The 21804-nt window shown below is 39.0% G+C and overlaps 1 protein-coding gene across 3 annotated transcripts in view; it reads left to right on the top strand.

The window, feature by feature from the left end:
• The window catches only part of CDH8 (cadherin 8), a 200962-nt gene extending 183057 nt beyond the window's left edge, over window positions 1–17905 (top strand). For all 3 annotated transcript variants that reach the window (XM_005300574.4, XM_065567256.1, XM_065567257.1), the window contains 2 exons: window positions 14198–14449; window positions 15831–17905. In XM_005300574.4, the coding sequence (XP_005300631.1) occupies window positions 14198–14449; window positions 15831–16324 (746 nt within the window). In that variant the 3' untranslated portion in view covers window positions 16325–17905. The remainder of the gene's footprint in view (window positions 1–14197; window positions 14450–15830) is intronic.
• Window positions 17906–21804: the final 3899 nt, after the last annotated feature.

The following is a 21804-nucleotide window of genomic DNA, read 5'->3' on the forward strand; positions in this document are numbered from 1 at the left end:
AAGAAACCCTTCCCAGAACCTGTGTGAAAATAGCTTGGGTGAGGGAAGGAGATGGGGCTAGGGAAGGGATTCTTGAAACTCATCCTTTGTTTGATGAAAGGTTCATGAATTTCATTGAACCTGCGTGATATATACATACACTAAAACTCATGTCATTTGAGGCTGAGCATTGAAAGATACTCTCAATTGAAACTTTCAAAATGATTTAGGGGGGTTAGATATATATCTTCCATTATTTTCAATGTCTAAATCTCACATGTCAATACCTGTAGCAAAGTCATCAATACTATGACATTTCATCCTATTTTAAGTAAAATTCAGGTTGCAAGGCCCTCTGGATGGGGTTGTTAGCTTTTCATTTACTCCCATAGCACCTGGCCCAAATTTGGCAAAATATAAATACTAATTAATTGGAAGTTCATGGCTCCAGGTCAGAATATAGCCACTAGTTTTACCAAAGCAGTTTAAAATAATGACCAATGGAGTACATTCTTACTTTTTGAAACTTTTGATTAAATGAACAACATAATAGAATTAAATATAATCTGTAGATGCTGAAAATGATCCATTAGTCTACGCAAATTACCATGTTAATAATGTATGTTTAATGCTAAGCACATTTGACAACCATTTCATCTCTTTTCCGTACTAGAGCTTGGCATCTTGCATTAATTCTCATAGTTTACAGCTGCAACATTCAACACACATGATATGTGGTGATGTGATCCGAATGAAATGTACATCATGTCAGAACAATATGATTACAAGTAAACAAGGTGTCTGGCTAGCTGAGTACATTGGGCAAAACTGAGGAGCCAAATTTTGTGCTAACTTAATGACTCTTGCAATTCCATTGGTCTGACTCCAATTCCATTTTACAAGGATATAAATCAGAAGAAGCTCCACTGGAGTCAGTGGACATAAATCAGTGTGAGTGAGATCAGAATCAAGCTATTGACTGTAATGAAGTTGTACAGGATGCAATTCAGTGAAAATTGTGATAATTCATACACAAAATATTATGTGGCAAGGAATGTTCCACTTGCAGGTTGGAGTCCTCTGGGTTCATCTGAAGTCTGCTACATCCTTTCTTTAAGAAAAAGACATACGTGGCAATTAATACTGAGAAAACATACAGAAATTACAGGGAGGACCAAAATCCAAGGGTCATTGAAATTAATGGAGTCACTCTGGATTTCCAACAGTGTAACTGAGAGCAGAAATTGCCCCTAAATTTGCAAGCATCCCAGGTGAATATTCTGCCATTTCAGCTAACAACACAAGTGTGCTGAAGACACAATAGAGAGTTTGAGCATTGGCCTGGGATCTGGGGCAAAATCAGTACTTGGTCCTGTTAGTGAAGGCAGGGGGCTGGACCTCAATGATCTTTCAAGGTCCCTTCCAGCTCTAGGAGATAGGATATCTCCATTAATTTATTTATTTATCTTTAGCAGTGATTTTTTTAAACCAGGCAACTATGGAATAGAGAAATAACAGAAACAAGGGTACAAATATACATCAGGATGGTAGGGAAAGTTGTACCTTGAAACTGTCTGATGACTGTAGGCAGCACAGAACAAAATTAAGAAACTCAGGTGAAAACCTGACCCCATTGATGTCAATAGGAGTTTAGAGAAGAAGGCTGTTCCAGTGGCTAGAGCACTAACTTGAACTGTGTTCAGTTCCTGCTCTACCCTAAACTTCCTGTGTGACCCTGAGCAAGTCACTCTGCCTCAATTCCCCATCTGTAATGGGGATGGTAGCATTTCCCTCCCTCACGTTGGGTTTTGGGAGGATAAATAAGTTAAAGACTGTGTGGTGATGGGGACCATATAAGTACATGAGATAGATCTGGAAACCAAAGCTGCTGTCCTCTGTGCCCCCTCCCCCCATTCCCCACATTCATAGTTGCATGTAAGTGTAAAAAAAAAAAAAGTAGAGATTCTGCATCTGAATTATTGACTTGTTTTTTTACCTTCCTGTTAAAGATAAAACAAATACAGTCTCATACTGTCAGTACAAATTTTCTGTATGATCACCTCATGGACAAAGAAATTTCTATCCAGCTTTTAAAGGGTTAGCAGACCCAAGTGTAAAATATAATAGTTGCCTCTAGACTGGAAATGACCATACAGGTATGTTTGATTACAGCTCTGCTGGACTAAAGGTCACAGGAAAGTTTTAGAATACTTAAGAGACAATTATCTAAAGTTCTGACTTTTCCAAAGGCATAGAACTAGAAATTATTCAGACAATTATTTAAAGTTCACATTTTTCAAAAGGGAGGAAAAAATGTCCATTCCTTCACCTTGGCATTGTTTGCCTCTATTTTTTATTACTTAAATAATCCCTTTTTATGTCAATGCTGCACTAGAGCAGAATAAATATTATTTTTCATTTCTGGGAAATTTTAACCTATAAGAATGATAACAATAAACCAGAAAATAGTTTGTTCATTATTTTGAAATTCTCCATGGTACACTTTAATCTCAGCATAGGAATAGATACTCTGTAAACACGTTAGGCTGATTATCCATCAGTTGATCCAGTGGTTAATTTATGTTATAAACAAGTATTATTTAAGCCGTTGGCAAAGAACCATAAATTTAGGGATGTAAAAGATTTATGAAATGATCTAGTCCATCTCCCCATCTGTGCACTATTGTTCTCTCTGCTATGTTCTCTGGTATTTTATTCAGTATTTTAAATGATTCAAGAAATTTAGGTCTTCCATACTTCTCTTGGAAGGCTATTTCTCCAGACTAATAGAGCTCACAATTAGGAAGTTACATTACGTATGGCAGCCATCTATTATGTCACTTAAATTATACTCCGCTGCCATGTGTCAGCATGACATGTGACATAATAGGATGTAAATGACATAATTTGATCAGCCAGCTAAAATTTTACAGTGCAAGTTTTTTTCTTCATATCTGGTATCTGCTATCAAATTTGATAGCAGCTATCAATCTGTTTTCATGAATGTTGGTTTTCATGAAAAGCAAGTCATTTTGAAATATCCATGAATGCTTCAGAGCCTGTAAGATTTATTATCATAAATCCCCCCAAAAGTACCATAAAAACTACATAATTTAGTTTCAGATTATTTTAATAAGCCTTCTGGTTCAATGGGACATTTTTATCTTTATTGTAAAAGATTATGCAAAGGGCCTTACTCAAGCAATATTGTTCTCATGATCAGCAAGACTTTGTTTTGTTTTTAATAAAAAATCCTTTTTCAAAGCAGACCTTGCATGTGAACCTACCTACAGTATCCGGTGTTATATATGTGTGATGCACCAGATATTCCAGGATGGGTGGGATAATCTCTTTTATTGGACCAACTTCTGTTGATGAGAGAGACAAGCTAGGGCAGAGCAGGAACTGAACTCAGGTCTCCCACAGAAGTTGGTCCAATAAAAGGTATTACCACACCCACCTTGTCTCATTAATATCCCAGGACTGACACAGCTACAACTACACTGCATACAAGTAGGTATTCCAAAGCATTCAATTTACTCTAGAAAAAAAATGCTGTCTCACCTCTCCCACAGTGAAATTAATCACTGTTCACTTGCTCATATGGTTTGCAATGGTGACTTGCATAATCAAAAGTTGTCCTGTTCTGTGTTCCCCTTTTACGTATTTTTAAACGTGCTACAGACTAAAGAACATTGTTAAGTAAAAGAACCTCAGATGTATCTTTCAAAGCAGTGTGAATGGAATCCTTTCAGGAGCAACGAAGTAGTGTCTGTGCTTTGTATTCTAGCCTAGACTAGGACTCATAGCCCAGTTTTGCAATGCAGGGCTAGCCTTATGATTAAGACTAAGATTCTGTCACGGTTATTTTTAGTAAAAGTCAAGGACAGGTCACAGGCAATAAACAAAAATTCACGGAAGCCATGACCTATCTTCTGCGGCTCCATGGTTTCCCCTGCCACCCTGGTGTCTGGGAGCTGCAGGGTTCCTCCCCAACCCCCCCCCCCCCCCCCCGCGCAAGGCTGTCCCTGGTGGCTGGAAACCAGGGAGGACCCCCTGAAGAGGCTGTCTCCTGTAGGGGGACCCTGAGGAGGCTATGAGCTGTTGCTGGAAATCTGCACGGGGACCCTGAGGAGGCTGTCGCCCTTCTGGAATCCTGCCTGGGCCCCACAGACCAGGGGCTGAAACAGAAAATGCCACAGAGGTCTCTGGAAGGCACGTCTTCTGTGACCTCCATGACATAAGCGTAGCCTTTCTTATGATTTGTATGTCCTGTTACATTGTGGGTGGTGAAGGGACTGGGCTTTGAGTTGTCTCCTAAATTCTTGATGCTAGAAGAGAGATTGATCTGTGAATTTTCTTTTTCTCTGGGTCTGCTAGAACCAGAAAAGGGAAATGCGTTCCTGAATAGCTGAGCTCACAAAGGGTTCGCAAATGTACAGGACTGTGAGAGTGACTGGTTTGGTGTGTACTTAATTTTGGTCCTGGCTCTACAGATAAGAACTTTACAGTTTTGGCGTCCATTTGATTTTTTTATTGTCACTGTATAGGTGTTAACATAGAGGCATACGAGAAAGCAAGGTAGTCCTGAGATTGAGGCACTAGAGTGGAACTGACACGCTCTGGGTTCAACCCCTGGGTCTACAGCAGCCTTACTGTGTGAGCTTAGAAAAGCAATTTAATCTCTTTGCCTCGTTTTCTATACTGTAAAATAGGGATCATAATCTTTCTTTCCTCCCACTGTGTATCTATTTTGTGTTTTAGGTTACCTTAATACCCCAACCTAACACTGTCAGATCTCCAATGCATACAGTCTCTTAATGTGTATGTACAGTGTGTAGAACAACGGGGCACCAATTGTTCATTTGTTATTATTATTTGTATTACTATAGTGCTCGGGAGCCCTAATCAAGGAGCAGGACTCTGTTGTGCTAGGTGCTGTACAAACACAGAGAAAAAAGATGGTCTCTTCCTCAAAGAGCTAACAATTTAAGTTAGAGTTCTTTCAATGTGCATGTATTGGGGGTTGAAAATTTGACCATAATTGCCAATGAGCAAGTTAATACATGAACAAAGTATTGCTAGATGATCTGAAAACATTTGCTTATCATAGTTAATAGTAGTAAGGAGGCATAATGGATTAATATTCACGTGGATTAAAGTGGATTAGTAGTCACGTAAAGAGCTGAAATGTTCTCCAAGTATTTGTCTGGTATTTTTCCCCTCTACAGACTTATATTTGGCTACCAAATGTATGACTCTCATTTCTTTAAATACAACAAAGTTTTGATTCTGTGCTTGTTTTGTGACCATTCCCACTCAAACATACTTACTGATGACTTTATTATTAAATTATTTAAAACTCTCCAGGAGAACTCCTATCACTTACGGAATGAGATAAGAAATGAATGAAATGTCCTCATATTTTCACTTCTAAAATGCACGGAACATCTTAATAAGGATATCCTTACTTCTCTCCATATTATCTGACGGCTCTTTGTATTATGGAGAAACTGCTTTTTAGCTCTCCAAAGTGCATATAAAAAGCCACCTATGATAACAGTGTTTATTCAAACTCTGTACAATACGTATTAGCTCCAATAAACATGAAGAAATACACAGCTCTGCAGTGCTGAGGTTTCCAGCTGTAAAATTTCCAATTAAAAACTCTTTCTTCATGTAAGTAATATATCCAGCATAGATAATAATTTCTACCACAAAGTCTTTAATACCATTAATGATTTGATCTTTCTGAGAGCACTACAAAAGGGAGAGAAAGAGAGAGACAGAAAAAGAGCTAGGTAGGTGGAAGCTTACCCAGCAGGAAAATCTAGTGATCTGTAAATAGAGTGTGTCAAGGAATTAAAGAAGCAAGATGAGGTGCATACACAAAGTTACACTTGAATGTAAACTGACTGCTGGTGTTTTTTTTTTCTTTTCTTTTTTTTTTAACGCTTACAAAATGTCAATCACATTTTCTGTATGTGTCTTTCCATTTTGAGGACCAGCTTTTTATTTTCACATGCAAGTTAATCAAGGTTGATGCCAGTGTGATAAAGCCACTCATGTCTACTGCATGTATACCCACACTTTTATGTACATATGTTTCAGGGTTAGCATTTTGCTTAGTAAAATCAACATACTTTATCATGAACATGGCTTTTTACTTTGAGACTTTGGGGCATTGTGATCATAACACTTTTCACTTGCCCTTGTAACCTTTCATCCAGCTATCTCGGAACAGCTCAGTGAGAGCTGAGGGTACTTGGAAGCCTTCAGGAAGCACTCAGCCCTGTGCAGGAACAAGTCCTAAGTGGTGCTTTTACAAGCCATTGGGTCTAGAAATCACACTGGCCATCTCACAAGTACTGGCTCCATTGTCACTTCTTGGTTTCAGTTGTGCTGGAAATATTTCCATAGCTATCTATTTTATGGGAATTTGGCAAATCCACTTGTAAACAAACGTTGTAAGAACAGAGACAGCCACAAAGCTCATCATTTTAAAATATTTTCAGTGAACTGCTTTTGAATAGTTAGAAAGCTCATGTTCAAGCTTTGGACATACTTGGACATACAAGGTTGGTCCTTGTTTCGTGATAGTAGGAGCAGCAGCAACTGGCATAAATAAAGTTGCACAATATCCAATCTATCCTCCTGTTTTTTAGTCCCTTGTAATTTTTGAAACTTTCATCATTTTGGCTCAGATATTCTAGGATTGGTATCTGTCCAAAGTTGTGGATATTTGTGTGTGTGTGTGGAAGTCTGAGCAAGAATGATTCAGCCAGTTTTGAGCACAAGGAGTGTGAAAGGGGGAAAACATCTTAAAAACTCCAAGAAAAACATAAGGTGTCAGCCTGCACAAATGAAATCAAAACAATGCGATTCAATAGGATGTCAGATTTATTTGACATTGCCAAACTATTTATCAAAATGATGCTTTCACTACACTATCTTACGACACAGTCTTAATGCTTAATATTTCATTGTGCCAGTGCTCTCATTTTTGTGCCTCCACTGAAGTACATTGTACTGAGACATGTCAAGAAACTGAAACTCATTCTCAGACTTAAATTACCGATTTTGTGTTTAAATAAACACATTTTGGGTTAAAATAAACGCCCAAAGCAAAATTCTGTTCTGAGCTACAGAAACCATAATTATTGGAGTCCATGAAGTTACGCTGGATTTACATCTCTGTAAATAACAGCAGAATTTGGCTTGAATCAAGGCAAATTTCTTGACCACTATGCTGACTGAGCTACCATACTCGTCTCACACCATTCTCCAGGCCTCAGGATAAAATGCATCTCCCGTTCCCTCCCCAGTGAACAACTGATATTTAACGAAACTCGGGTATTCCAATGAATTCCATCAATGTCCTATAGTTCATAACAGAATTCAGCAGCAAGGGTGTTACATTTTGTCACTGTGACTATTATGGATGTTAGTGGACTCTCTGAACAGTGTGTCTCAATCCTCTGTGCATCTAGGAGCCTGAGTTTTGAATGTCTCTGCTTCTGTCAGCTTCAGTCAGAGCTTTATTAATACATGGAGGGGTTTTGTTTTTTTGTCTCCCCTCCTCCCCCCGTAATTTTCTTTGTTATGATAAAAGTAGCATGAATAAATAACACGGACAGCGCTATAATGAAGGATCAGCAGGTTAATTAGAGAGATGAGTGGAGAGTGATCATCCTCTACCCTGCTGAGCATCTGCTGCCAAGTTAATTCATGCAGCAGCATTGGTGTCTGTTCCTGGAGGAGCTGCCTGCTGCTTTTCCAGCTACAAGTACTATAAAGAAAGTGTCCACAGGGAGGGGAAAGCAAATCAGATAAATTGAATTTATTACTAATCAGCTGGTGTGATTTATTTGCAAGTTTCAAGTTTTAGGAACTAAATAAAAGGCAAGCTGGTGGCTGTTGCTCTTCATGTACAGGCCATATTTCCAGCAGCACTAGGTGACATTTTCTTCCTTTTTTACTTTGAGGGGGCAAATTAGAGGCTCTTGCTAACATGATTCCTACAGCAGCAGTGAGCAGTTTCTATCCGTTGTCAAAACAATTTTCTCAATGTCACCCACTGCTTTTTTTCTTGAGGACAGGTTCAGGTTGCCACTGTGGGAACATCTGATTGAGCCCCACCCTTGTGTCTCCTCGATATCTACTGCACCATATTTAAGGTTCATTATCATTTAGCTCAACAGTAGTCTTCTTCTAGCTGACAAAGCTCTTTCTCTCCTCTTGTTGTCTACTGCCTCTTCTAATATCACGTTGGTACCTACAGGCCAGCCAGGTTGAGCTCACCTGGTGCTAGCTGTATCAATATGTAATAAATGACAGTCACTGCCCAAAGAGCAAGTTTAGTCCTCTCTTTTCCCCTTCTTTTGGGCCAGATTACTCATGCTGAGTAGTACCTCACTCTGTGAGAAGTAGACCTCCTGAAATCAATAAGACTATTTGCAAAGTAACATACCACCCAGCATGAGCAAGGGTGGAAGAAATGCATCCTTCATTGTCTCCATCCCAGTTCTCCTCCGTCCCATTTTCTCCAGCCCTTTTCCCATGTGTTTTTCCCAATTCTTCCCCCCACACACACTCTGCCTTTCCACTTTATCCCCAGAGCATCCAATTCCTCCCTCTTACGTCACTCTCCAGTTCTTCCTCTCTTCCCCCTCTTCCTTGTGCTGTAACTGAAAGATCTGTTGTCATCCATTGTTTGTAAACATCTTTAAACATACAAGAATCCCCTCTTCGTGCAATGGCAGCTGTCAGTGTTCTTTCTCATGGAGGTTTCAGTGGAGTCACCTATTGGCTGAATGGTTTAGATGCACCCTTGTGTGTGAAAGGGTAATAGGTGAAGGGCAGCATGGGAGCAGTAGTTCTGTTTATGAAGCTCATTGTGCAAGCAGGGCCCAGTAAAGAGAATTTCTCTTTGCACAGCCTGCCCGTTTTGTTCATGACTCGTCTGCATCTGCCTGTTCTACACCCTCAACACGTTACACCGGGGTGAACAGAAATAGGGTGACTGCGTCAGAAAGAAGAAGGAGCTGCAAACAAAAAATATGTTTTCATGTCAAAGCAAGTGTTTGACCCTTCCTATATGTAACAGGAGGAGGAGGCCAGGAATGGAATGCAAGGAGCCTTCCCAAGAGGGCTTTGTGCTCCAGCAGCATAAAGACTGTGAAAAGATCCCACTCACAGTAGTGCTAGCCTTTCCAAAGGGTACAGACCGGGCCAGGTTTAGCAGAGCTGGCTAGTCATACAGGCAAGTAGCTTCTTCGAGGGAGGGTCTCTGTAACTGGAAATCATTGTATGTGTTTCATGCACAAGCACACCTGGAGCTCCCAATGGGAAAATGACCCCATGAATGATGCTATCCCATGCAGGACTATGTCTTAGATACAAGATAGTGAGAGGGTAGGGACTGAGCCCCAGAAGTTCAGCTGCTTTTTTTTCTTTTTCTGTTAAGAATCAGGTGTGGAGAAAGAAAAGAGCATAGGAACAAAGTGGACAAAACAACCATATATGGTCCTGCTCCTTGAGAACTTTGTGCAGTCCCATGGACTTCAACACAGGGGTGTGGTTCTCTGTGGAGGATTGGAGTTTAGTTTTATCTGACCCCTCCTTTGGAAGCTCAAAAGAAAAGGATTATGGATTTAACTCATGCTAAAATCTCTTTAAATGGTCATTGCAAAAAAAAAAAGTACAGACATGTGTGTTTAAAAAAAAAATAAAAAAAATCTCACCAAAATAGTGACTGGGACTAGGAGGGGGGAAACACAATTTGCTGAACATGCCCTGCTGGGATATTCCAAGATTATACCCGCAAAATAAATTAGGTTCATTTTAAAAATAACCCTTAAATAAATTGAACTACAGCATAATTTTAGTAATGTACCTTTTTTCTTTACATTTGGATGTTTGATACCAGGCAATTCAGCTGGTGAGCGTGTATGAGATAGGAGGGAGATTTTGTTGCTATATGTGCATTTCAGTGTCACCTCTGACATTTTTAAGCACTGTAAAGAAGTGCAATTGTGCTTCATTCTGAAGATGTACTAATCATTGATTCCATACACACATCTTCTCCATTACATCAGAGTGGCACGCAGAATAAGGGGTATAATTAAGGAGTTTGATGCTGTTTGGGTTGTCTAAATCCTTGAGAACTCACACCTGAAATTTAGCTTTAATAAACAGGCACACTTCCTATAATCCCAAAAAGGACATGAGAAAGGACTAGACTATCTATTTAGCTCCATGGTGCCATCAATTGTGATGTGACTGTTGCTAACTTGAAAAGACATAAGGAAAATCTGATTCCCACAGCTGAAAAGTGAAGGAGAATCCTTTCTGTACTAGAGAGGTATTCAGCTCTAATCAGCTTCAACTTCAAAAATGTTGCTTTATAATATCACTATTTTAATGTATGGTGGTCTTTGTTTGAATGTCTATTCTAAATATGTCTAAAATACAAACTCAAACTCAGATCTAAATAATTAGGTCCGCTTTAGATATAGTCAGTTAAATTAGAACTGTGAAACCAAGCACCTCTGAATTTTGCGAGGAGGGATGTTTAAAATCAAATCTGGTAGAACCAGGCCTGGTTCTCTCCTCTGCTACACTAGAGGTGAATCTACACTGCAGGTGGGAGCACGCCTCCCACCTTGCTAGATGGACTCATTAGCGTGGCTCAAGCTCACATGCTAAAAATAGCAGCCCCTGGCAGAGGCTTACCACCTGAGCTCAGATCCAGAGGGTCAGATGGACTTGGGAGCCCAAGCTGCAGCAGCCATATTGCTATTTTTAGTGTGCTCACTTGACTCAAGCTAGTGGGAGCTTGTCTACCCAGGCTGGGAAACTCATTACCAGCTGCAGTGTAGACACCCCACGTGATTATTAGAGCTGATTGGGAATTTTTTTTTTTTTTTGCCAAAAATATTGATTTATTGAAACTGAAACTGTTCACAGGAAAGGGTTGTTTTAGATAAGTTTCCTGACGTGAAAAATGGCGATTAAAAGTTTTTAAATTGTTTAAATGTATCATTTTGACAATTTCTAAACAAAAAGGGGGGTTGGTTTTTGTTTTGGTTCAAAATGACCAGTTAGAAATGTAACTTAATTTATATGAAAAAAAAATCAAAAAAAGAGGAAAACAAGGTCAAAATCTAAAAAACAATGTTTTGAAATTATTGAAACAAAATGTGTTGAATGACCTGAACTGATGGGGGTGGGGGGAGAGGGCGGTTCTGGACCACAATTTTTTTTTTAGAATTTGACTTTTTGTCCCAATTTGGGATGGGAGCATTTATTGAACTCTTAAGTTCTCATGGGATGGGAAAACCATTTGTCACCCAGTCCTTGTGGCTACACCATCATGAAACTGGTGTATGTGAGTGGAGAATTAGGTTCCTAGAAATCCTAATCTTCATTCCCTGCTTTATGCAACAGCCAACTCCCTCTTTTCTTCAGCCAACTCCCTCTTTTCTTCTTCTGTTTATGGAACTAATTAGGATGACCAGATAGCAAGTGTGAAAAATTGGGACAGGGAGTGGGGGGTAACAGGAGCCTATATATTAGATAAAACCCCAAATATCGGGACTGTCCCTATAAAATCAGTACATCTGGTCACTCTAAAACTAATTAGTCAGCTACAAGAACCTGTCCATTTTCTAATACTCTGCTACAGGCTCAATCAATTATAGAAATTACTATTATTATATCAGTAATACCACATCTACTGGTAAGTATCTCCTAGGGTATTCTTGTTGGGTAGTATGGAGTTGTCTGTATTCTGTATCTACCCTCACCTAAATGAACACACACACACACACACACACACACCAAGAACAACGCACTATGTTGTTAAAACTTTATCAGAGTGTGACCAACCACCTGAATAGCTTCCCTCCCCCCCCCCCCCGACCCATACCCCTACCTTCCATCTCTCTCTTCCTGTGTATGTTGTATTTTACAGACTGCAAGCTCTTTGGGGGCACCGAGCATGCTTTCTTTAATGTTGGTCTAATGCTAGTGGTCACTGCCCCCATGATCTATTGCTGTTGGAATGGCCCCTGGGGCCATGAAAAGTTGGTATACATAGAACAGCCCTAAGGGAGTTTCAGTGTACATCAGAAACCTGAATGGCACCAGGATCAAGGGAGCACAAAGGTATCTCAGAGGTTCCTTTGTGCCCCTCCTCCCCCACACACCAACAACCTCCTGAGCTGCACTGAGTGTTTTTCAGCCACATCTCAGGAGAGGGGCCTTTGTGCTATCTGTCTGTTGTATGAACTTTGCCTATCTTTCAATTTTCTCTCCCTTCCAGCCACACAACCCTCCCTCTTCAATTTCCTGCTTTCCATGAAATGTCATTTAGCGATTAAGTCAAAACCATTTCATAACACAATATGAGGAGACTGCTTTTTTCATAGCATTTCAAGCACATTTACTCTGGGAATACAGGAGAAAAGAGGTTACTGAAAAGAGCTGCAATCTAACCCTTCAGCCCCAAACGTGATGTATAGCTTTATCTTTCCATTTTCCATCACTTATTATAGGGTTTTCAGAAAGACACATAAACATCACAATACTTGTATGTAGGGGTCTGGGTAATTATTTTATTAATAATTATTATTATTATTTTGTGAAGGAATATACAAAACAAGTTAACATGAATCAACATGCACTCTGTTAGGGCATGACTCAAAACACTGAGTTTTATTATTTGTTCCTCTGAATCAAGCAGTTAAAAGCTGAGATGAATCATTAAGCATGTAAATAAATCAAAGTGTCTTGTATATTTTAAGTGCTTACTTACAGTCGTTAAAACATGAACATTCTGCCACATACAAAATCATTTATATTAGAAAGGAGTGGGCTGGTAAATGTTTGGATTCTATGGTTACCTAAAGGCAATAGAAAATCTCTTACGTTAAGTGAGGAACTAAATTCAATAATTACCTGTGAGAATCTGAGTCAGTTATTTGATGTACAGCTACACATATTAGGTACCATTAAACAAAATTGACATTTGCCACACCATAGTATTTACAGTATTGCCAATTTTTGAAAATATCACAACTGGCACAGTAAACTTAACTACCGCAGGCGTTAAATCTGGATTGTTTTAATTGTGTCCACTATGGTTGAAAGCTGTGAGAATACAAGAGATTTAACTATGTGTGAGAGAACAGTACGTGTGATTCGTAAATCAAATATTCACCCTAACCACATGGGTAATGCAAATGCCCATGTATACCATCTAGCTGAGTGATCCTTGATATTAGCACAACTTCATTACCACATATATCTCTTTAAAGCACAAAGCCAACAAATAGGCAGCTGATGGCCAAAACTGATTTCTTGATGGTGACTTCCTAGAATTTCCTAACCAACAACCTGCCAAAATTGTGTTTAAAACACCACCGGAAAAAAAGTTGCCAAAGTGAAGGCAGTTCTTCCAACTGTAATTGTGGCAAATCCCTTTTCTTCCCTTGTCACTCTCCTCGCATTGGCGACTGTGCTCAGTTCCAGTGCACAAGGCTGGATATGCTGCCAATGGCAGAAGTCAGGCATTGGTAAAGGGTAGCTTTACACATGAGTGATCCCACTGAAGTCAATGGGGCAACTATCATGCATAGAATTAAAGCATGTTCATAAGTCTTCACAAGATTGAGGGCTAGGATGCTCTGGAATCAGTTTCTCTTACTTTTTCAAAAGAAAATAGGGTTTAGTTTTCAAGGTACCAATAACTACCTTTCAAATAAAAATGTTCATCACCTTTGAAAATCAGGCCCACAGCTTTTAACCCAATCTAGCACTTCCTTTTGGTTTTCTTCTATACAATTCTGCCACTTTAAACAACAAAAATATTTCTTTTACTGTGGGAGCAATACTACGTAGCTTCAATGTAAAATACAAAACACAATTTATTTTGACTGATGGGTGTACTTTATTAAATGAACTAATAGCAGGTGGGATTACTTTAAAAAATAATACTTTTCCATACACTGGTTTCATGAAGTTAGTTTTTATGAATGTGCAAGCTGAGAAGGTCAGTGCCTTATGTATCTAGTAAGTGGGGCTGGGGCTGGTGAAGGGGGCTGCTGTGCGTGACACAGTATGTATGTGCTTGTGTGTGGGATTTATGAACTAGGGAAAAATTGTTTTCAGCAGCTATTTTGAAATGATCCAGCTGTTTAAATGTTCACTTTTCCAGGTAATACACTCAGCATTTTGGCAAAGCACAGTGGATTCAGCCGTCAGAAGCAAGAAGTGTATCTTTTACCAATCATAATAAGTGATAGTGGAAATCCTCCCATGAGCAGCACCAGCACCCTTACAATTCGGGTCTGCGGTTGCAGCAGTGATGGTGTTGTTCAGTCCTGTAACGTTGAAGCTTATGTACTTCCTATTGGACTCAGTATGGGAGCCTTAATTGCCATATTAGCATGCATCATTTTGCTGCTAGGTATGTATTCATTTACAGCCTGCTGTTCAACATTTTTCTGGTTCATAAATGACTATAAATAAACAAAGAAACCAAATGGTAAAGGTGATGCTATCTGGAAAAATATTATCTAATTATTAGTGTTAATATATATAAATTTGAGTAGCTGTGGAGTTTTGGAGTAATTGCTTCAACTGCATATAGATGAGTCTAAGGCTAGAAGAAGAAAAAGAATATATATGAATTATATTAGTGCCCTAAGACCCAGTCATGATGAGCCCTATTGTACTAAATGATGTACAAAAACAGAAAGCACAGTCCCTATTCGAAAGATCCTTACATAGAAATTGCATTTAAATAAAAGTTGTATTATGAAATCAAATCTACCAATTCATATCAGGCTTTAGAAATGTTGAGTAAGAAGGAGAACTGAGACTATACCGTGGATGTTGGAAACTGAATGATTTGTTATATGCTATTTTTTCCAAGACTTGTATGAGTTTATTCCGGATTGTACTGGCTTTAGAGAGATTGCAGTTTTACAAGATAAAAAGCACAGTATATTTGAATCAAACACATAAAAAAGTAGTATGTGACATCAGCAAGCAAGAGAGAACAGTGATGGAAGAGCCCTGTTGCTCTGCTGAGTAACAGGTTTCAGAATTAAGCTGCAGAAACCACAAATAGTAACTAAAGTAACACAAACAACTCTTTGTGCACCTACCCATAATTCTAAAATTAGTATGACCTAGCCTCTTCTCCCCCACCCCCTCCATCACAGTTTCACTCTCCTTACTGTAGTACTGTATGGCCTTGGAGCAACAGGTCAACAAAAGATTTCTTCCTGTGACTATGATCAGAGCCATATTTTCAAAAAGTGTCACCTAATTTTGGTTGTCCCCATTTTTGCATGCCCAGCTTTAGACACATAGGCCCATATTCACAAAGATACATCAATGAGAGTTAAGTACCTAAATACCTTTATGCATCTGGGCACTAGGGTTTCATTTTCAGAGATGCTGAACAGTTCCTATTGATTTTGGTTGGGATTGTGAATTCTCAGAAATCAGCCATCTGAAAATCAGGCCAAACCTGTCTGAAGTGAAGCTTAGAAATGGAGACATTCAAAATTCTGACTCTTTAAAAAAAATTGGGCCTAAATAAGCTATTTTATACATATAGGGTTACGGTAATAGGAAGGTAGAGCTCCTTCCCCTAACTCCTGATCAAATTTTTGCCATTCCACCAGCGTGTTACATTTCTAGCTCTTTCAGCTTTTATTATGGCTTTATTACTCTTGTAGAAGGATACTGTCTGCAGCCCTCTACAAAAAAAAATCTAGTTTACAGCTGCTTTGATTAGATGTTTTCTTAAGTAATCAGCCTGTGATGCTTTTTTACAGTTATTGTGGTGCTGTTTGTAACATTGAGAAGACATAAAAATGAGCCTCTGATTATCAAAGATGAGGAAGACGTGAGGGAAAATATAATCCGTTATGATGATGAAGGAGGTGGCGAAGAAGATACAGAAGCTTTTGACATTGCGACTTTGCAAAATCCAGATGGAATTAATGGATTTTTACCCCGTAAGGATATTAAGCCTGATCTTCAGTTTATGCCCAGGCAGGGGCTTGCACCTGTTCCTAATGGTGTTGACGTTGATGAATTTATTAACGTAAGGCTTCATGAAGCTGATAATGATCCCACGGCTCCACCTTATGACTCCATCCAGATTTATGGCTATGAAGGAAGAGGCTCAGTGGCTGGTTCCCTTAGTTCTTTGGAGTCCTCTACATCAGACTCAGATCAGAATTTTGACTACCTCAGTGAATGGGGTCCCCGCTTTAAAAGACTTGGAGAACTCTACTCAGTTGGAGAAAGTGACAAAGAAACTTGACAGTGGATTACAAACTTTTTCACTCTTGACTTAAGGATCATGTAATATTCTAGGGCCACTGCTGTTAGTTATGACTAATGTGGCTTTTTGTTTTAGAGGCAAGTTTAGCGCCAGTCATCTAAAAAATCATAAAATCACCTTCATTGTAATGTTGAATAAAAAAAAAAGTATATGTTAGGAGGTATAAGTCTTGTGGAGTGTGAAGTAAAGTATGTGGAGTGTCTAGAAGTCTTTGGATATTCGATATTCACTTGACCACTCTGAAGATGGAGATTTGGATCTTTGATAATCTTCAGTGAAATGAAAGGAATGGAAAGAAAAAAGTGCTTTTCTAGATAATGGACCTGCAGTGATTCTGCTATTGAACAGAATTGGCTGTCAGTATGTAAAGCTAATGGTTTGTTTCCGCATTGCCAACAAAGATCCTACCACAAAAATGTTAAAAGCAATATCTGGTCTTCTTTGCAATGCTGAATGGAAACAGCACTGTAAATCCCTACTGGCTTCTACTGTGCAGTGACCATACATTGTACATACAGTAATTGTTGGCCACATAACCACAGACTGAACGTCATCTTTAAATATTGTGTCAAGCCTTAAAATATTCACATGTTCTTAATCCATTCCAGTGATGGGATTATAAACCCTACCAATGTGCAGAGGTTCAAGAGTGGGGGGTTCAAAACCCTACTTTAAAAGAGGATTGTTTTCTAGAAGAAGGAACTCCTACTCCATCTTCTGAAAGGGGAAAGAAAAAGAAACTGTGAAAGGAGATGGACTTACATATATGAAACAATGATTTTATTGCTAAAGATTGAATTTATTTGTTTAATCCTTGAAATAAATATTTTATTGATGTCCATTACTGCTTTTATTTATTAAGGGTAATAATCTATAGAGTAAGATTATAAAGAAAACTAAATTATATCCATTAATAAACCTTTAGAGTTTTTTCTATATATAAAATGAATGTTTAATACATGTACATTTTGAAAAGAAAATGACAATTTGTTGCAGGTTAAAGCAGTAACCTATCCATTTGCAGTAGCTGAGTTTTAAGTGAATGCTGGCAGGAATAAAACTTTCCCAGATAAAACTTTTGACAGTTTTATATTTTCTTCATAAATCTAGTAACTGGCGTTTTTAATACAAGCACAAACAGCTGGAAGTAAACTGGTTCATGTGAATATTTAAACTGTAGACTTTTAGAAATCCACACATTACACAGTACAGTAAAACAATGCTTATAGTTCTCCACTGTATTAGAGCAGGAACCAGTATGTACATAATTTTACTGCTTATGTTATTAGCATTTCTTTTATATAATATTCATGGTGATGCACCAGGGCTCTTGCACACACCGAAAACAGCACTAGGAGCTGCAAGCATATTCAATTTGTAATGCAAACTTGCCATTTAGAAGTAGCGATTGTATAATAAAACTGAGTATTACATGCAAATCATTTTAATTTTCTACTTTGTTTTGATGCTATATTATCATTTGTTTATTTACTTCATGTATTGTATTCAGAGAAACTCCTGTATTGTTTCCTACTTTGTGAAATATATTTTTATAAATACCTTTCTTGTGATTGCTGTTTCTTTTCAGTTTAACCTGTACCCTATAGAGAGGAATCATCAGCTGTGAATAGCTAAAAGGTTCTTTATAAACCTCTGACTGCTACAGTTTCTTCAGTCATTTATTAATCCATTAAATGGTTCACTATTGGCAATCACATCAATACACTGTTTAAAATGGGGGATAAAGTGAGAATAACAAAAGAAAAAGATGTTGGGGGCAATTCTGGGACAGTGCCTGGAGAATTGAACATGCAGCAACCTCATACCGCAAGAGGATTTATGCATATGTCTAATTTTCTGTGTGCCATGCTGAAAATTAACCTCCCAACCTTTTTTGAATGTTGCTAATAAAAAGAAATTATTGTCTCTAGGATTCTGTTATGTTTCCTCTATAAACAAAAATAGCTTGACGCATCATCCCCAACTCTGCATGCATTTCAAAATGGAAACATTGACATTTGCTTTAGCTATGCCGCAGCTGCCTTTAATGACTGCAGTTTGCAGATAACTAATATGCTAACACCACTTCTAAATGCATTGTAAAGGTTTTAATGAAATTAATGAAGTCTCCAATTTATTTAAATTAGGCTGTATTCACAAGTTCCATCTGAATAGCTTTACACAACTCTCTCAGCAACGTACACTAAACAGTGGAGTCATCTAAAGATAGAAAAGTTGCATTCATCAGAGTTTCAAATAAAACTCAACACATTTTGTAATAGATTTCAATAATAGTCAAATGTGTTCTTGTGAAGCCTCTATTAATCATTTGGCCAAAGTGAAAGGGTATTGTGTAGTGTAATGTGCCATCTTACAGTAACACAAGTGTTAAGATCTGATTTCCATCTGATGTTAGACCAAGTTCTAATCTAGACCACACTCCTTGGAGCAAAGGAAGGTGATGTAAGATATGGATAAGATTATTGTTTATATCCACACACAGATATAACACAAATAGCTCCTGAGTAGGTGTTATATTGTTCACTGTGGCTCTTTGCAGGGATCCTTTGTAGGGAAACTCACGAATGTATAACCTTCTGATTGCCTTTTTGATTGAAAGCTCCGTCGGAGACCACGACTGTGACCCTAGTAATAAGATTTCCAAAAAATCCCATCACTAGCACTATAGGAGAGGTAAAGCATGACAGAAATCTCATCGTTGTCAGTCAAAAAGATAAGGTAACCACTACTGGTAGGTATTGCTTTAAATTGTGCTTCCATATAGCTTCTAAACATAAATATCACCAATGAAAAGGAGGGGGCAAAAAAGCAATGGAACCGTTGTATCTACCAATGGTAACGTGCAACGTTTTCTTCTTAAATCTGATAATATTAATGGCAAAAAGATTCAGTCGGCAAACAAGTAAACTCGGAATTCTTTGAATGGATGATTTATGGCATTGTGGAACCTCACACGTTTAGGAAGTGAAATGTTGATCTCTAGTTTTCAGTACTTGCTCATTGTGTGTGGATGAAATTAGTTCAGTGTGAAATTGTTTTGGATAGGAATTGTGCTGCATGATTTGTGTGCCATGTTGATGGTTTATAATCCTTGGGATTAGAATCATACCAACTCTCATTTTGCAGTTGGATTTAGACATTTTTATCTAAATGGTCTTTTTAATCACATAAAATAATTATTGTCCTTTTTATGAGGTTGATTTGGCTGTTGGATCAACTTAAATGACAAGTAAAATGGGTTATATTAGAATTAATAACATTTACAAATTCCTAAGGTAAATTCCCCAAATCCCTTAAAAGCCCTAAATGGCCTAGAGCTCAGCTACCTTAGATTCTGCCTTTTCCTCCCTGACCCACTATGCTACCTCATTCATTTGGGATACATAAGTAAATCATCCCATGGGTGAAAGCACAGAGGAGGCAAGAAAGTATAGATTCACACGGGAGATTTAGGCATTGCAGAACCTGACTTTTGGCAACCTGCCATTCCCCTATTACAACAGTGTTTCTCAAACTGGGGTCGCCGCTTGTGTAGGGAAAGCTCCTGGTGGGCTGGGCCGTTTTTTTTACCTGCCCCCTCCACAGGTCTGGCCGATCATGGCTCCCACAGGCCACAGTTCATCGCTGCAGGCCAATGGGAGCTGCTGGAAGCCTTGTGGGCCGAGGGACTTACTGGGCGCTGCTTCCAGCAGCTTCCATTGGCCTGCAGTGACGAACCGCGGCCAGTGGGAGCCGCGATCGGCCGGACCTGCGGACAGGGCAGGTAAACGGCCCGGCCCGCCAGGGGCTTTCCCTACACAAGTGGCGAACCCAGTTTGAGAAACACTGTATTACAACATGGGGGTGGGGGGAGTCCAGTGGAAGGGTCCTGGTTTGGAAAAGGGAGACTCAGCCTGGAACAGATTGAAGACCACTGGCCTAGCATACACGGCATAGTGTATAAACATAATGTAGGGCTGGCCAAAGTGCAGACTCTGGGCCCAGTGCAAAAATTAGAACATGCTCCTTTTGATGTCTGTGCCCCAAGTAACCTATTTCCTTTCCAGCAGCTGATCTAGCTGCCTCTCATCCTCCTCCCACCTAGTCCATGTTCTAACTCCCTGAGTGCTCCACTCACAGCTGTTTCCCCTGATTATCAAGGACTCCAAACTTCTTGCTGTTGTCTCGCCCAGCCACTTTTCACACCACATGCTGCTGTAGCTCACCACACCTCCTCATTTCTACCAGTCATTTCTGCCCCTGCATGCCACTCATTAGCTGCAAGTTTCTACACAGAGAAATTCTTTACATCCATGTGAGCAAATGAGGTGAGTTTCTTCTCTTTCACCTGGCCCCTATTTTTATCTTCATTGTTTTTTCCCGGCTGTTTCTTTCTTCCTGGCTCTTCTAGTTCCTTTTAGCCCTGTCACCCATCCGTTGTCCTCTATTTCCCCAGACATCCATCTCCTTCAACTCGCTCTCCTGATCCATACTGGTCCTCCTTCCTTCCCAACCCTGTTTCTGCAATCCAGAAATTGTTTCTTACATCAAAAAACTGTAAACAACTAACACAACTAGGTCTTAATCTACCCAGGTTTCCTTTTCCCTGCTCACATATTGTTCCCCCATGGTCCTCTCCCAAGGTGGTGTTGACATTGCCACATCCTGTTGCTGCTCAGAACCAGGAGACAGCCTGTACTGGCAGCATATCTCAGTTCATCCAGCCTCTTCTACACTAGCTTATTTATGCAGTTACATAAAAAAATCCTCATGCAGTCAGCTTGCTCGTCCAGATATAGCACCAGAACTATAGCATAAACATACATGGATCAAACACAGTATGAAAAATAAAACACATTAATGGAAAACCACACAAAGAAATGGAGGGGAAACTGCGGTGAACAATCTGGGTTATTTATTGTTAAATAATACATGTAAAATGATACAAAACTACAGTTTATCAAAAATGATAGAGTTTTATATGTAAAATGATACAGAAAATACATCAAAACATTCTTAGTAATGTTCAATTAACAGAATGTATGTGCATTAGAATCAAATATGTTCACAAGTATTTCTGACCCAGAGAAATGTTACTTGAAAAATTAATTTTCAGTTTGGGAGAATGTTTCAGCAATCAGCAGAATGGTGCAGTAAACGGAGCCTTTGTAGGGGGGAAATAAGCAAGAGTATTCGGCATTATTAGAATTTACTTTCAGAATGTGGTAGGTGTCATTAGCAGCAGACACAGCACTGATGGAGCGAACAGTAGAAGCTTTCTGTAGTCTATCATTCAGATAAGTCGGACTCATATTATTTCTACATTTGTACTCTATTTGTGCAAGATAATATTCTGGCTTTGCAGAAGTTGGAAACCAATTTAGCTTGCTGTATAATTCACATTGATGGGTTTTGTAATCACACTGCAAAATGAGTCTAGCTGCTCTATTATAAAATAC

Source organism: Chrysemys picta, chromosome 14, assembly GCF_011386835.1.
Source record: "Chrysemys picta bellii isolate R12L10 chromosome 14, ASM1138683v2, whole genome shotgun sequence".
NCBI lineage: Eukaryota > Metazoa > Chordata > Testudines > Emydidae > Chrysemys > Chrysemys picta.